Source organism: Vitis vinifera, chromosome 7, assembly GCF_030704535.1.
Source record: "Vitis vinifera cultivar Pinot Noir 40024 chromosome 7, ASM3070453v1".
Classification (NCBI taxonomy): Eukaryota; Viridiplantae; Streptophyta; class Magnoliopsida; order Vitales; family Vitaceae; genus Vitis; species Vitis vinifera.
This window is the reverse complement of record NC_081811.1, coordinates 2564118-2578454: the sequence shown is the minus strand read 5'-3', so window position 1 is coordinate 2578454 and position 14337 is coordinate 2564118. Positions and strand designations below refer to the sequence as shown.

At 27.3% G+C, this 14337-nt stretch overlaps 1 protein-coding gene across 1 annotated transcript; it reads left to right on the top strand.

Annotated features, from left to right (window-relative positions):
* The first annotated feature begins 7860 nt into the window (after nt 1-7860).
* LOC100247634 (peroxidase 3) lies at nt 7861-10570 on the top strand. Its single transcript, XM_002270567.3, has 4 exons — nt 7861-8106; nt 8972-9163; nt 9373-9538; nt 10167-10570. Exons 1-4 carry the CDS (start codon nt 7897-7899, stop codon nt 10568-10570), a joined length of 972 nt encoding a protein of 323 aa, XP_002270603.1. The 5' UTR covers nt 7861-7896.
* The last annotated feature ends 3767 nt before the right edge of the window (nt 10571-14337 follow it).

Here is a 14337-nt window from a genome sequence, read left to right as displayed (position 1 = left end):
ATTGGTTACAATTGATTTATTTCAAATGTCCCACTTAGGATCATAGATTAGCTTTTATTACATGAAAGTTGATGCAAATGATTTGTCTTTATATACCTAAATAAATTAAAGAATTTTTCATATATATATATATATATATATTTGTTGAAATTAGACCATTTCAATATGCTTCTAATAATGTCAAATGACACAAAATTTTGAACTCTTGTTATAGAAGTCTAAGCTATTGGCTTCCTACTAAACCATTCCAATTAATCACTTTTTCCTCATTGACATAATTTAAATATCAATCTTATTATATTTTTATATAAAGGAGTTAGTTTTTCATAATAGTTGGTGTGGCAAAGCTATAGAAATGGTTTGAGATGGTAAATTTAGTTATTAATTTTATGTGAGACAAAAATTGAACAAAATGTATGTGTATAGTCGAATGGTAACAAAATATTCTTTACATATTCACGAGAAGTGATTCAAATTCCCCTATGTTCTAAATTATTCATTTTATTATCTATTTTGAATAATTAGAGTAGGGAATATTTCATCTTAATGAAAAAATTAGCCCTCAAATTCTTATTCATTTTTTAAAAAACAACCAGGGTTTTGACCTAAGCTCAATGTGATAGACTATTTCATTCAAAGTCAGGTCAATCTTTAACCCGTTATTTAACCAATCCAAGTTTGAAGACAAAGTTCAAACCCTAATTAATACGAAAATCTAATTATTGAAAATGTTAAAAATTGATACGAACATGTAATGATGAGCATATAACATAAAATGAGTAAGATTTGAAAAAACTTACAATATTTCAATTCTTTGTTATCAATGGTATGGCAAATTTCATTTTTTTTTTCATTTCTAATTTTCTTTTTTATCTTTGATTGGTAATGATATGATAAATCATAATGGCTTGACAAATATTCTTTCATGAGTGGTTTTTTAAAATTCAATAATTATCTCTAATGGGAAGTCTTACACCAAATGACACGAACATGAAAAATTCACCAACCCCACCAAGAACTAACATGAAATGAGACCCAAATGCCAGTGAAATTCAGAATGTCAGTTTCCAAAAGATCCCATAAAAAAGATGCAAATTTGAATTTGTGAAGACGACCGTTGGTGAATGGGCCCACCCATGAGGACAAATTTGATATTTTCAATGATAATAAGAGGACCCTAATTGAGAGGTGGTGGATAAAGTGAAAGCATTTTGTTTTTCTTTTCCAAAAAAAATTGTCTCGTCTCTAGAACCTGGCCCCTGATCACACTTTTTTTTTTATTTTTTAAATGGGTGTCTTTTGATTTGAGTGCAGAAGGTCAGTGGTGGTATTTTCGATAATATCATGAGAATTATTGCCTTTTTGTTGTTTGTTTTGAGGCTAAATTCCATTCACATGCATTGGATTCTTGATTCTTCAAGTACATTCTTGGTGAAAATGCTTCCACTTTTCACTTTCTCTCTTCTACCCCTTTTTTGACTTGTCACACATGTTGACATTTTAAATACCTTTTTTTTTTAATAATTAAGTAAATTTTAAATATTTGTATTTAATAATTCTAAAAAAATTATTATTTTTTATATAAAAAGGTATTTGATGAAAATAATTGAACAAGTAATGGATTTTCGAAATTCCAAGGCAAAATAAATAAATAAATAAAAAGCAAAATCCTATAAATTAGATAGATGTAAATTTTGAAGGAGAGAAGGGGAATTTGGTAATTTAGGAGGGAGACAAGCGAAGCCAAAAGCCGAGTGTAGGAAACCGAGACGAGGAGCGGAACGGATTAAATCTAAGATGGGCCCACAATCATCTGGTATTTTGGTTTTTCACGGGGCACGTGGCGAAATCTGATTGAGTGGAGGCTGTGTGGGTGGGTCCCACCTGGCCACACCCTTCCCTCCAAAAAAAGTCGCTATTCGAATTTCGAATGCTCTCTCCCATCTTAATTTGATCGTTACATCTCCTCCTGACCTTTTTCTTTCCCATTTATTATTTTGCTTTCTCTTATTTTATTTTATTTATTTTTATTTTTGGTTTTATTCTCTGAGAATTAAAGCATATTATGGACAAATTATTATAAATGCTTTGTCATTTTTCTTTACTAACTTTCAAAATAAATTAAATCGAAAATGATGTCACCAGGATATTTCTAGCTGCTTTTTTTTTTAATCTTTTCACCGTGGCTTTGAAAATCTAGAGTGGGTGATAATATTTGATTAATAAAAACAAAAAATTAAAAAAAAAATGAATGATTTGAAAATTAAAATTAAGTCCCCAAAAATTCTGTTTTTATTATATGGGTTCAAATCATTTAACGGGTTTATCCGTCTGAAAATTTCACTAATTTGTCAAATGTTTTAAGGGACAATTGTGTTTTGAATATAATTGGATTCAAAAATTAAGTTTTGATTTATATAAATTCACCATTTAAGTCCAACACCTAGAGGAAGTGTGAAAATTAAGAAGAATGATATGAATTTTTTATCTTTCCAAAAATGATCTTTATTGATTATGAAAAAAAAATAGAAAAACAATCATTTAAATTTTATTCCTTTTACAAATCTCAATAAAATTTAATTTAATTTAGTGATTTAAAAAAAAATACACCATTTTCCAAAAAAATAAAAATAAATTATTATTATTATTATTTAAAAATCAAACATATTGAAAAATATATATATTTAAAATTATGTATTTAAAAAATAATTAAAAATATGTCAATTTTATTTTTTTTAAATGATATATTTTTAGCATATATATTTTTTTAAATAATTTTTATAAAAATAATAAATTTTCAGAATAATCATTAAAAAAACAAGATAAAAAAGTTTGTCAGTAAAAAATACTCAAACTAGTTTTGAAGGGTATATGATTTCTTCATATTTTATACCATTCCCCTCAATTATACAATTTTTATAGGCTAAATCTTAATTTTTTGGTCAATTGGGTACAAAACCCAATTATCCCATTTTTTAAGTAATTTATTATTGGTTTTTTTTTTTTATAATTATTGTTAAATTGGAAGTAGGTGTGAATGTGATGATGGCTTTTATGTAAAAGAAATTCGAAAATTTTGTGGAGAAATGAAGATGGTGGTAACTGGTAACTGATAACGACCCAAGGGCCAAGGCGGCTCAAAACTTGAAATGAGCACGAACTGTTTCTGTCTCCTTAGGCCCGCGTTTCTCAGCCCAGTCCACTATCTCATTTTCCCATAGCATTGACTCATTTATTTGGATTGGGTTACATAGTATTGACTCGGTGTGGGTTGTCAGGTGGCGCCCGCCATTACGGGGTAATGTGCCAGCTGGCACGGCCCACTAAAAATTTGTGTCGGGTTGGCGGGCCATGCAAACCAAATAGGTGACCTGACACAGCCCATAAGCCTGCGAGCCAATCGTGCCATGCCAATGGGCCGTGCCGGTGGCCCACGACCCATGGACCACTCATTTGGTTAAAATTTCTAATTTGATTTTTTAAGCCATTTTGCCTTAATTTTTTTTTATTAGGTGAAATTTCTTTTTGTTACTTTAAATATCTCTGATAATTATATTTTTTATTTTTTATATTTATATTTATTGAGTTTGTAATTGTAAAGTCTATAGAAATATTAATCTTTTGTTTTTAGAAATAGTAAAAAAAATCATATTGGAATTTTTATTTTTATTTTTATCAAAATGGGCTAACACAATGGGTTGACACGATGCCACGATAGGTCATCTCCTTACGCCTAGCACGACCCGTTCCTTTGGGTTGTGTCGACCCACCCTATAAATTAGGTCGTATCAGGCCACAAGCCAAGGTGGGCGGCCTGACCCATTAGACACCTCTATCATTTGATAAGCGTGATCAATTAGATTACATTATATGTATATTTAGGTCTTATTATTTTACACCAAGTTTTGTCTCATTATTTCGTATCTTTATCCCATTGCTTGTATTAGATAATAATTTTTGTTATATTTTTCAATGGTTGATAAGAAAAGTTGCTTAAGTAAACTTTTCTTGCTTCTTGGTAGTATTATCTATTTCTTAAATGGATGATGTTATGTATACCATCGTTTTTATCATTCTTTTTATTATTTGTAAATGACTATTGAAAATAATGAAAAATAGTTTAAAATTTTATTAGTATCTAATTGGTGGGGGTCATTAGTAAAATGGTGAATTTATGGTAAAAGTAATGATATGACCAATATTTTCCTTCTTAATTAAGAGTTGGAAGTTAAAGAAATGAAATTCATTGAAATAAGTTGATAGATACTAGTTTCTTCCATTAGTTGCTCATTAATAGGGATGGTAATAGAAGAGGTTTGAAATGGTCATTTTGGTTTAGTTGAAAAAAAATTAAAAAAAAAAAAAACCAAAGTAAAATAATTTTTTATTTAAAATTGTATATAAGGGATGGGGCGAGACAGTGGGCGACAAAGTTATACCTAAACTCATCCTGATTTTTTACAAATTTTATAAAGTCGTTCTAAACTCATTTATTTTTATCTCAAACCCTTCATTAGAGGTGGCATAATGAGACAAATACCCAAAAAAAACCCACCTCAATGTCATCCCTACTCATTAGTTTTAGAATTTATTTTACATCATTTTTTGCTTATTTTTCTTCAATATTTACGTATAAGATTTTTTTTCATTACTTTGATCTTTATTCTCATTTGGTTATGGTTGATCATGTTTTAATTATGTTGTTATGTCTTAAAAGATGTTTAAACCTGATCATATGGGTCAATATTGGACCAAATCTTAATTTACTTGAATCAAGTTCGAATCAATGTACAAATGATTGACACTTACCGGGTGCAACCAAGTCAAATAGGCCCTTAATCATGACTATTGTAGGTGTTTATTATGATTTAACTCACCACGATGGCAATTACCATCCATGAATGACAACATAATTTCCCATCTTTGATATCGATTTAACACATGGTCTTCATGTTAAGATTGATACATCCTAAGACTTTTACAGCGTCAAAGGTTATATCAAGATTGCACTATTCTAGAATTCACTACATGGAAGAAATGTACTCAACCAGAGAAAAAGGAAGAACCAAAGCAAGGACCAATTATACCGCTCCTAACCCTACGACACATATGGGGAAGTTTACCTTTCAAGGTGAAAAAAAGTTATTGTTTCATTTCCTTGTCCTGTTATTTGCTTCCATGAGCATTAGAATACAGAAAGAAAAGGGAGATTGTTTGTATATAAGATTACTATTCTTTCCACGTACCTTTCATGGCCCGTACCTAATTACAAAGAGATTTACAAGAAAAAGAGAAAAAAAAAAGTTTAAAATATTAGGACTTATTTCGCAACTATTTTCGAGAATAATTTTTTATTTTTTAGAACAAAAAAAAACTAGAAAACACATACGCTAACTAGAAATTGTTTTCTATTTTTTGTTCTCAAAAACAAAAAACAAGGTATTTTTTAAGGAACATTTTTTAGTTATTTTCAGTTGGTTTTATTTGTTTTTTGAGAGTTATTTTAAAAAATAATTATACAGATATATATAATGATTAAAAATAAAGTTGTAGATATCAAAATTATTTTTAAAATATATTTAAAAATATTAAAAATAAATTAAAAGCATTTCAAGTTTTTAAACATACTTTTGTTTTACAAAATATTATAGAACAATTTTCATAAACTATTTTTAAAAGTTATTTTTCAAAACTGTTTTAAAAAACAGTTATTAAATAAGGCCTTAGGTTCTCTTTTGAATTGCTATAAAAATAGTTTTTTAATTAAATATATATATATTTTGATAAACTTTTAAAAGAGAGAATTTGTTCTAAGAACAAACTAATGTTTTAGAATAAATTTTAAGTTTTTAATTTTTTTAGCCATTTTTTATATATTATTTTAAGTAATAATTAAAAAATATGCCTGAAAATTTTAAAAATTTTGTATTATGCATGAATGCCCTATATTTTCATCAAGAATAAACAAAAAAAAAAAAAAAAACTGTTTTTCACATTTGAGTTTTTAAACAAAATTTTGTTTTTGAAAACAGTTTAAAACTATTTTTTCTAATTATTCTTTAAAATATTCCTAAACCCTTATTCTCTCACACTATTTTCAACCTCATTTACATTTTCAATAGAATAAAAAATATGAAAAAAAAAACTAATTTTTATTTAATTATAAAAAGTCGGTCATTAAATTAGAAGAATCTTGTCACAGTGGACACGAACCAAGATTCGCGGCCCATTGACGCTCGCCCCACCTTAAATGCAGTTGAAATTCATAGTCACTAGGTTTATAAAAAGCAAGGCATGTGCTTATTTTAGGTCAGTGAAATTAATTGTTAATCAAAACCTCCCTTTAAGTAAAAGCATACTCAATGACAACCATGTGCTTGGTGATTCCTTTGACTATTATCACTTAAAGCATACTTAATGCAGTTGAAAAAATGTTTGAGAGTTATATTAAGAATATATTTGAGAGTTATTATGAATAAAATATTTTTATATGTAATAATTTGTTTTTATTAGCACTACTTCGATTAGAAATGTTTTTAATTAAGAAGAATTATTTGATGTTTAATTGTAGAAAAAAAATGTTTTAATACTAATTATATAACAAATAAATCGATTTTTAAAAGAATTATCTATCAAATAATTGAATGGATTGAATACATTTCTTATTTTCTTTATTTTAAAAATAAAAAATATTCGTACAAAAGTAGAATATTTTGTAAAAAAAATATATATATAGATTTATCTCATGTTTTCAAGATTATTTTAAAAAATTTTAAATTTTGAGGTAGTAAATTTTTTTATTTGATATATTAATATTATGTTTGGTTTTCATAAAGTATTAAGGGAAAAAAATGTTGAAAAAATGGTTTTCTTATGTTTGCCTTTGCTATAAAAAATTACCGAAAAAAAAATCAAATATAATTAAAATTAGTTAGAAATTTAAATATTTTAAAATTATTTAATCTTTATATAACTGAGAAAAATAAGTGAAATTAATTGAAAAAAAACATATAAAAATAATTTATTGACTTTAAATCTATTTTTTATTTTCTTCTAATTTTTCTCTCTATTTTCTATCCTTCACATTTTCTTTCAAATTTTCTAAAAACCAAACATAGCCTAATATTTTCAAACAAATTTTAAAACTATTATCTTTTCAATATAAATCTATAAGAATTCTTTTTATATTATTATTATTATTATTATTATTATTATTATTATTATTATATTTAAAAACAAAAATCAGAACATATATATAAACGAGCACTAAATTTTCAAATATGATTTTTTAAAGGTTATAGAAAAATCTAATTTTTTTTGAAAAATATATTTCTGAGTATTAGAAAACACTTTTAACCTTCTCTAAATGACTTCTAAACATAACACAAATCTATTTTTCATTTTTCATTACAAGGAATTGCTTGAAATATTTTCACACATATGAGCAATTAATGCAAATAATGGGGCTTTGTTTTAATCAACAAAGGTCAATGGACTCGTCCTGTCACGAGGGAATATTGTCACATGAGAACCATTACTTATATTATACGTTTGACCGACGAAAAAAATAGAATTATCATATGATAAATCCCCTTCCCAAAGTCATTATATATATATATATATATATGTATATATTATAATACCAATTTTGCTAGTGAAAATTTGGTGACAAGTCTATTATGAGCTACCTAATATTTATTTAATTAAAATTATGTACTATTTTGGATTACAAACATTTTTTATAATTAATATTATTGCATTCATGCATCTTCATGGATGTCTTATTATTAAATGAAAGTCTTGGTTCCGAAAAGATTCCTTTGGATGTGTACAAAAGGAGGAACTTGCTATTGGTTTGATAGAAGGAAGTGGGAATTGGTTTAGGGGATTGAAAAAATGAAGGCTAATCTTCCTTTGTTGGTTTCCATGGTGGTTCTCGGTGTTCTTGGAGTGTGCCAAGGTGGTAGTCTAAGGAAGAAGTACTATAAGAGTGCGTGTCCTCTCGCAGAAGAGATTGTTCAGAAAGTAACGTGGCGGCATGTTTCAAGTAATCCCAATTTGCCCGCAAAGCTCATAAGAATGCACTTTCATGATTGTTTCGTTAGGGTATGTTAGTTCTTTGATTCATTGCTTATTTAATGTCTATTTAGATGATTTTCTATGTTTAAAGGTATAAATTTTTTTTTTCATATCTATATTAAAAAAAGTAATGATTTAAAAAGATATTTAGAAAATTGAGGTATAAATTTTTTTTATTAAGTCAATTTTTTAAAAATTAAACTTAATTTTAAAGATATAAGATAAAATTATATTTTTTTTTACAAGATACCCCATAAATCTTATTTTTTGTTTTTAAAAAATAAAACATAGTAGTAACTTTTATATAGTAATTTTAATAATAATAATTAAAAAAAAAACTCATCTTATATCCATTAAGAATTAATAATTTTAAAATAAATTCAAAAAAAGCATTTAATAGAGTTTAAAAATCATTATATTTTTATAGTAAGATGATATTTATATTTAGACTTAATAGAAAAAATCAAAATATTTTACTTTTTCTATTAAGCTAAAAGAAACTTATTAATATTAACCAACAAATTTACTTTACTTATATTGATTGATATCAACAAATTACTTTTAACTTAATAGAAAAAATAAAAAATAAATAAATATTTTGACTTTTTCTATTCAACTAAAAATCAAACACCGTCTATGTTTTAAAAATTCTTGTACTTTTATTATATAAGAGCTACTATCATATTTAAAACAAAAAATAAAAAATATATTCAAACTATTCCGTGTAAATCCAATTGATTTTTTTTTTCAATATTCATCAAAGAAATAATAGCATATTATTAAACATTTTTAGGAGACTACCAAATAGAAAGAAAAAACTTTCATATACCAACATGGTTAAAGATATTCGGATCTTATTCAAGTAAATTATAAATAATTCAAAAAATTGCAGGGCTGTGATGGATCGGTTTTGTTAAACTCAACTGCAAATAGTACTGCAGAGAGGGATGCAGCCCCAAATCTATCACTAGCAGGCTTCGATGTCATCGATGATATAAAATCACAGCTTGAGAAAACATGCCCCGGAGTTGTGTCTTGTGCCGATATATTGGCTTTGGCTTCAAGGGATTCGGTGTCGTTTCAAGTAAGTTGATTAAAGCTTGTATGATAATGATTCAAAAACATGTTTTATTTTCATTTTAGCATTTGAAAATAATTTTTTTAATTTAAAAAATATTAAAGACGATTTCTAAAATCAATATCAAACGAAGTCTTAATTAAAAAAACCTTTCTTACAAAGCAGTATGATGGCTAAACACATGCATTATATGAGCTCGAATATACTACTTGTAGTTCAAAAAACCGATGTGGGAGGTGCTTACTGGTAGAAGAGATGGCAAAGTATCGCTTGCTTCGGAGGCTCTTGCCAACATTCCCCCTCCTGTCTTCAATTTCAGCTCCCTCAAGCAAAGTTTTGCAAGTAAAGGCCTCACGGTCCATGACCTCGTGGTACTATCAGGTATATATGCATATATACACATTTTAAGATTTCATATGATTTTTTTTTATGGTATTTTTTTCGACACTCATCATGATGTATTCTTTATTTCATTTTGAAATATTTTAACTAATACATGCAAAAGAATGAGTTTACGATTATTAGACTAGTCTAATTTTTTTTTTATAGGAAAATAAGAGTCTGGATAAATTTGTTATATTAGCTTAAATATCTTTTAGAATTTGACTTTATATCTTTAAAACAATTTTTTTTTATTCTTATCTTTCAAGTGGTTACAGTTCAGTAATAATTGTCTTTCGAAATACGATAATCACTTTCTTGTAATAGTAATATTTCAAATCATTAGAAATGAGAGTTTGGATGCTTTTAGTTGGTCCAAAGGCATGTGGGTTTAAGTGAAGCCCAAGTCCACACCCATTTAGTTGGTCCCACACGTATGCATGTGAGCCCAAGTCCAAGTGTTGTTCTTTTAGGCTTACGAGATACTTATAAAGCACTCTTCAAGCTAATAATTTATTCCCATGTGATATTACTTTCTTCTACCACATTTCCATAATCTTCTCATGTGAGATTGCTTTCTTTTATTGAAAGTGAAGGCCAGCTACAAAATGTTTGTACTGTACTGTAGGTGCACATACCATTGGAGTAGGCCACTGCAACGGCTTCAGCAACAGACTCTACAACTTCACCGGAAAGGGAGACGCAGACCCTTCCCTCAACTCAACCTATGCTGCTTTCTTGAAGACCAAATGCCGGAGCCTCTCCGACACGACAGCGGTAGAGATGGACCCTCAAAGCTCCCGAAACTTCGATAGCAACTACTTCGCTATCCTGAAGCAAAACAAGGGTCTCTTTCAGTCTGACGCAGCTCTTCTAACCAACAAGGGTGCAAGAAAGATTGCTCTAGAGTTGCAAGACTCGGCTGATTTCTTCACGGAGTTCGCTCAGTCCATGAAGAGGATGGGAGCCATAGGAGTCCTCACAGGCAGAGCAGGGGAGATCAGGAAGAAGTGCAGCATTGTCAATGTTTGAGAGGCCTTTTTTAAAAATAATAATAATAATAATAATTTCTTCCCTTTGGTATGTTGTAGGAGTTTATTAGAAGTACCAGCTTATGGGTTTGTTGTAGCCATTTCTTTGATTTCGAGGCTTCTCTGCATTGCAATAATCGGTGAAGTAAGTGAATAAAATGGCGTTGTTTGGTGTTGACCAAAACCATGCATACACACTAGTAGAAAATAATATATATATATATACTAATTTTTAACATGGTTCTTCGTCGCCCCAAACGAGGGGGGCAACCACAAGGAGAGGGGACTACCAGTTCACCAACCGAGGTCATGGGGGCAAGCGGGGCCTTCCCAAATAGTTCCATCAGGCTCCTCTTCCACTGGTCTGGGGACTGCAAAACAGTAGACTTTCCACTTGTTAATAAGATAAGAGGGAGTAAAAAAGAGCTGCTCAATTTTCTTAGAGCATGTGCAAAAATAGAACCCAAAGTTCAACTCTCTCGCACAACTTGTACACAACCTTCAAATTAAGAATGTGGATCTTGTTGTGCCAATGAAAGCTTTGATGCCAACGATGTTAGTTCAAGAATACAAATATAAAACAATCACACATACGGCACACGAGGTTTTAACGTGGTTAGGCTAACCATGCCTACGTCCACGAATGAAATAGAATGATTCCACCATACAATAGAGAATATTACAGAGGACGGAACCGGATACAACTATTGGGTTCCCGAAACATCCAATGTTTTCCCACTCCTTGTATCCATACCTTACTACGAGCCCTCTCGCTCCACCGGGTACCTCCCGTTCTTCCTCACATCTCTATCCACCTTGTATAGTCTCTACAAACCCATCTCCATCTCATAACTTTTTCCCTTCATGACCTATAATATTTATAGAGATATTTCCAACAATCTTTCTTATTCTATAATAAAATCTAATATTACAATAGTATATCAACCTAAAAATATTCTATATAATATTCTTTACAAAAAATGAATCTATACTAATTAGGAATTTGAGACAATTCCTAACAGATCTTTGTTAATATAATCCTACATTCATGTAGTATATCAACATTTATCAATCCACTACTAAAAAGAAAGGAAGAGTTAATGAAGCTTTTAAAAACTCCACTCAATTGTTATCACACGCACTAAAAAAACCCTTAAAAAATTAACAAGATTAAATACATAATGAGACAAACTTGTCATGCATCATATAAAAGAAGATTGATTTAAACAGGAGTTCGATCCCGACATCTCGAGCGATTCACAATCCAATATTTGCTTTCTAAAAGATTTATTAAAGGATGAGGAGTAGAGTCTTTAATTTGATTTTATGACCTTTATCTTGATGTGGGTGTGTATTTTCAAAATTGTTTTAATCAAATTAATAAAAAAATTTATGTCTTTGCTTAGGTGGTGATAAGAGTAAAATAGAAGGCTTAGAAATTCTAGTGATGTATATTATAAGATTGAAAGTGATAAGAGTGTAATTTCTAAAAGTGAAAATAGTGCATTAGGATATTAAATGTAATTTGGTTTTTGCCTGATAAATAAACGATTAAAATTTAAAATAGTTTATTTTATAAATTTACTCTTAAGCTCATGTTTGTCACGTATTTGGTAGGTAGCACCATGAATGTACATTAAAATTTTTACATATAAAATGCATATGTAAGCTAAAAATATGTGACTTTATAATACATACATTAAAATTTTATTTTCTAATTAAACTTCCAAAGCTCATGCGATTAATTTCACCCGATTTTATTATTTTAGTTTATCAAGAATAATTTATTGTAACAAAAAAATTTATTTTTTAAGGCTATGTTTGATTCTCGGAAAATTTGAAGAAAAATACGAGGGAAAGAAAATAAATAAGAAAAGTATAAGGAAAAAAAAAAGAAAGAAAATAAAAAAACAGATTAGGTTATATTTGGTTCTCATAAAGTACCAAGGAAATAAAAAAAATATAAAAGAAAATGGGTTTCTCCTATTTGGTTTCACTATAATTTTATTTTTAAATTAAAATTAGTTAGAAATTAATATATTTTAAAATTATTTAATCTTTATATAATTGAGGAAATTAAGTGAAATGAGTTTGAAGAAACATATAAAAATAATTTATTAATTTTAAATCTATTTTTTATTTTCCTTCATTTTTTATTTTCTTCCATTTTTTCTCTTTATTTTCTTTCCCTCACATTTTCCCTCAAATTTTCCAAGAGTCAAGCATAGCTTCAAGTCAATAAATTATTGTTATGCAGTACTCTAAGCCTATTTAACTTATTTAACTCTATTATATAAAGATTAAATAATATAAAAATATATAATTTTTTTTACTAATTTTAATTATATTTGATTTTCTTTCATATTTTTCATGGTAAAACCAAATATGAGAAAATCATTTTTTTTTAACATTTTTTTTCTTTACTGCTTTTCAGGAATCAAACATAGTCTTAAAATTTTTCATAAACCCAAAAAAATTTTAATGTTGATATTTTTGTATTATCTCTAATTTAGGAATAAATACAACTTTTCCAGAATGTGTGAAATCAAACTAAACCAATTTAAGTATACACTCAAGAGGTAAATTGAGTAATGGTCAATTTTTTTTTGCAAATAATTAAATTAATAAACAATTTATAAGCTTAGTTAAAATATAATATAATAAATATAGAAAAAAAGAGTAAAGAAGAGATAAAAGAGAGAATACAAATAACATTATACTAAGATTCGATGCAATATCCTTGTGTTTATGACCTTGAGCTCAAATCCAAGCCTTAAGATGCTTCATTATGACTCAAGAAATCTTTCACTTCTATGCTTGGTTTAAGAAATCGATAAACCTTTAATGGTTCCACAAGTAAAGAATAATTCACTTCAACCCTCTTTCACATAATAGAGTCAAAATTGGTAAGAAAAAGTATAAGAGTTCAAGGGTATTTGTTTTTTTAGTTTTTAATTGAAAGCAATTTGCTTTTGAGATTTTAGATTATCTGTTTTTTTTTTTTTTTTTCATAATTTATTATACGTTTTTGTTGAATAAAAAAAACTAAAATATTTGACTTTTTTAAAATGAAAAAAGTAACATATTAGTTTTATTTACTTTTTAATATTTAATAAAAATAAAATATTATAAAAATAAACAACCTAATTATTAAATATTATCTACTTTTAAGTTTTATTTAGAATTAAGTAAAAAAAAAAAACCACCATAGTGTTTGCTTTTTTACTTTTTTTTTTGCTAAAAACAATTTGCTTTCTGAGTTTAAGTTATTTGTTTTTTTTATGACTTATTATAATTTTTTTTGTTCAATAGAAGAAACCAAAATATTTGATTTTTTCTAAATAAACATATTGATTTTTCTTTAATTTTTAATATTTAATAGAAATAAAATATTATAAAAACAAATAATTTAATACTTAACAGTATTAAGTACTATTTGATTTTAAGTTCTATTCAAAATTAAGTAAAAAAAACAAAAAACAAACACCACCTTACATTTTATAATGAATTACAATGAAAAATAGCTAAACTTTTGTTTGGGAAGTGTTTTTGAAAAAAGTTTTAAAAAATAGTTTTAAAAAATTGATATATGATGTTTTATAAAACAAAAGTTAGTTTGAGAATTTGAAATCTTTTTAACATGTTTTCTAAATTTTTAAATATGTTTTAAAAATATTTTTTATATGTAGTATTATATTTTTAACCATTATCCATAATTGTATAATTATTTTTTTAAACAGTTATAAGAAAACAAATGAAAAAAACTAA

What these genes read in the sequence shown, in the direction of transcription:
- LOC100247634 (XM_002270567.3), top strand. Translation starts at nt 7,897, where the DNA reads ATGAAGGCTAATCTTCCTTTGTTGGTTTCCATGGTGGTTCTCGGTGTT. An exon ending in TTCATGATTGTTTCGTTAGG is followed by an intron (nt 8,107 to 8,971) that starts GTATGTTAGTTC and finishes AAAAAATTGCAG; the next exon opens with GGCTGTGATGGATCGGTTTT. An exon ending in GGGATTCGGTGTCGTTTCAA is followed by an intron (nt 9,164 to 9,372) that starts GTAAGTTGATTA and finishes TACTACTTGTAG; the next exon opens with TTCAAAAAACCGATGTGGGA.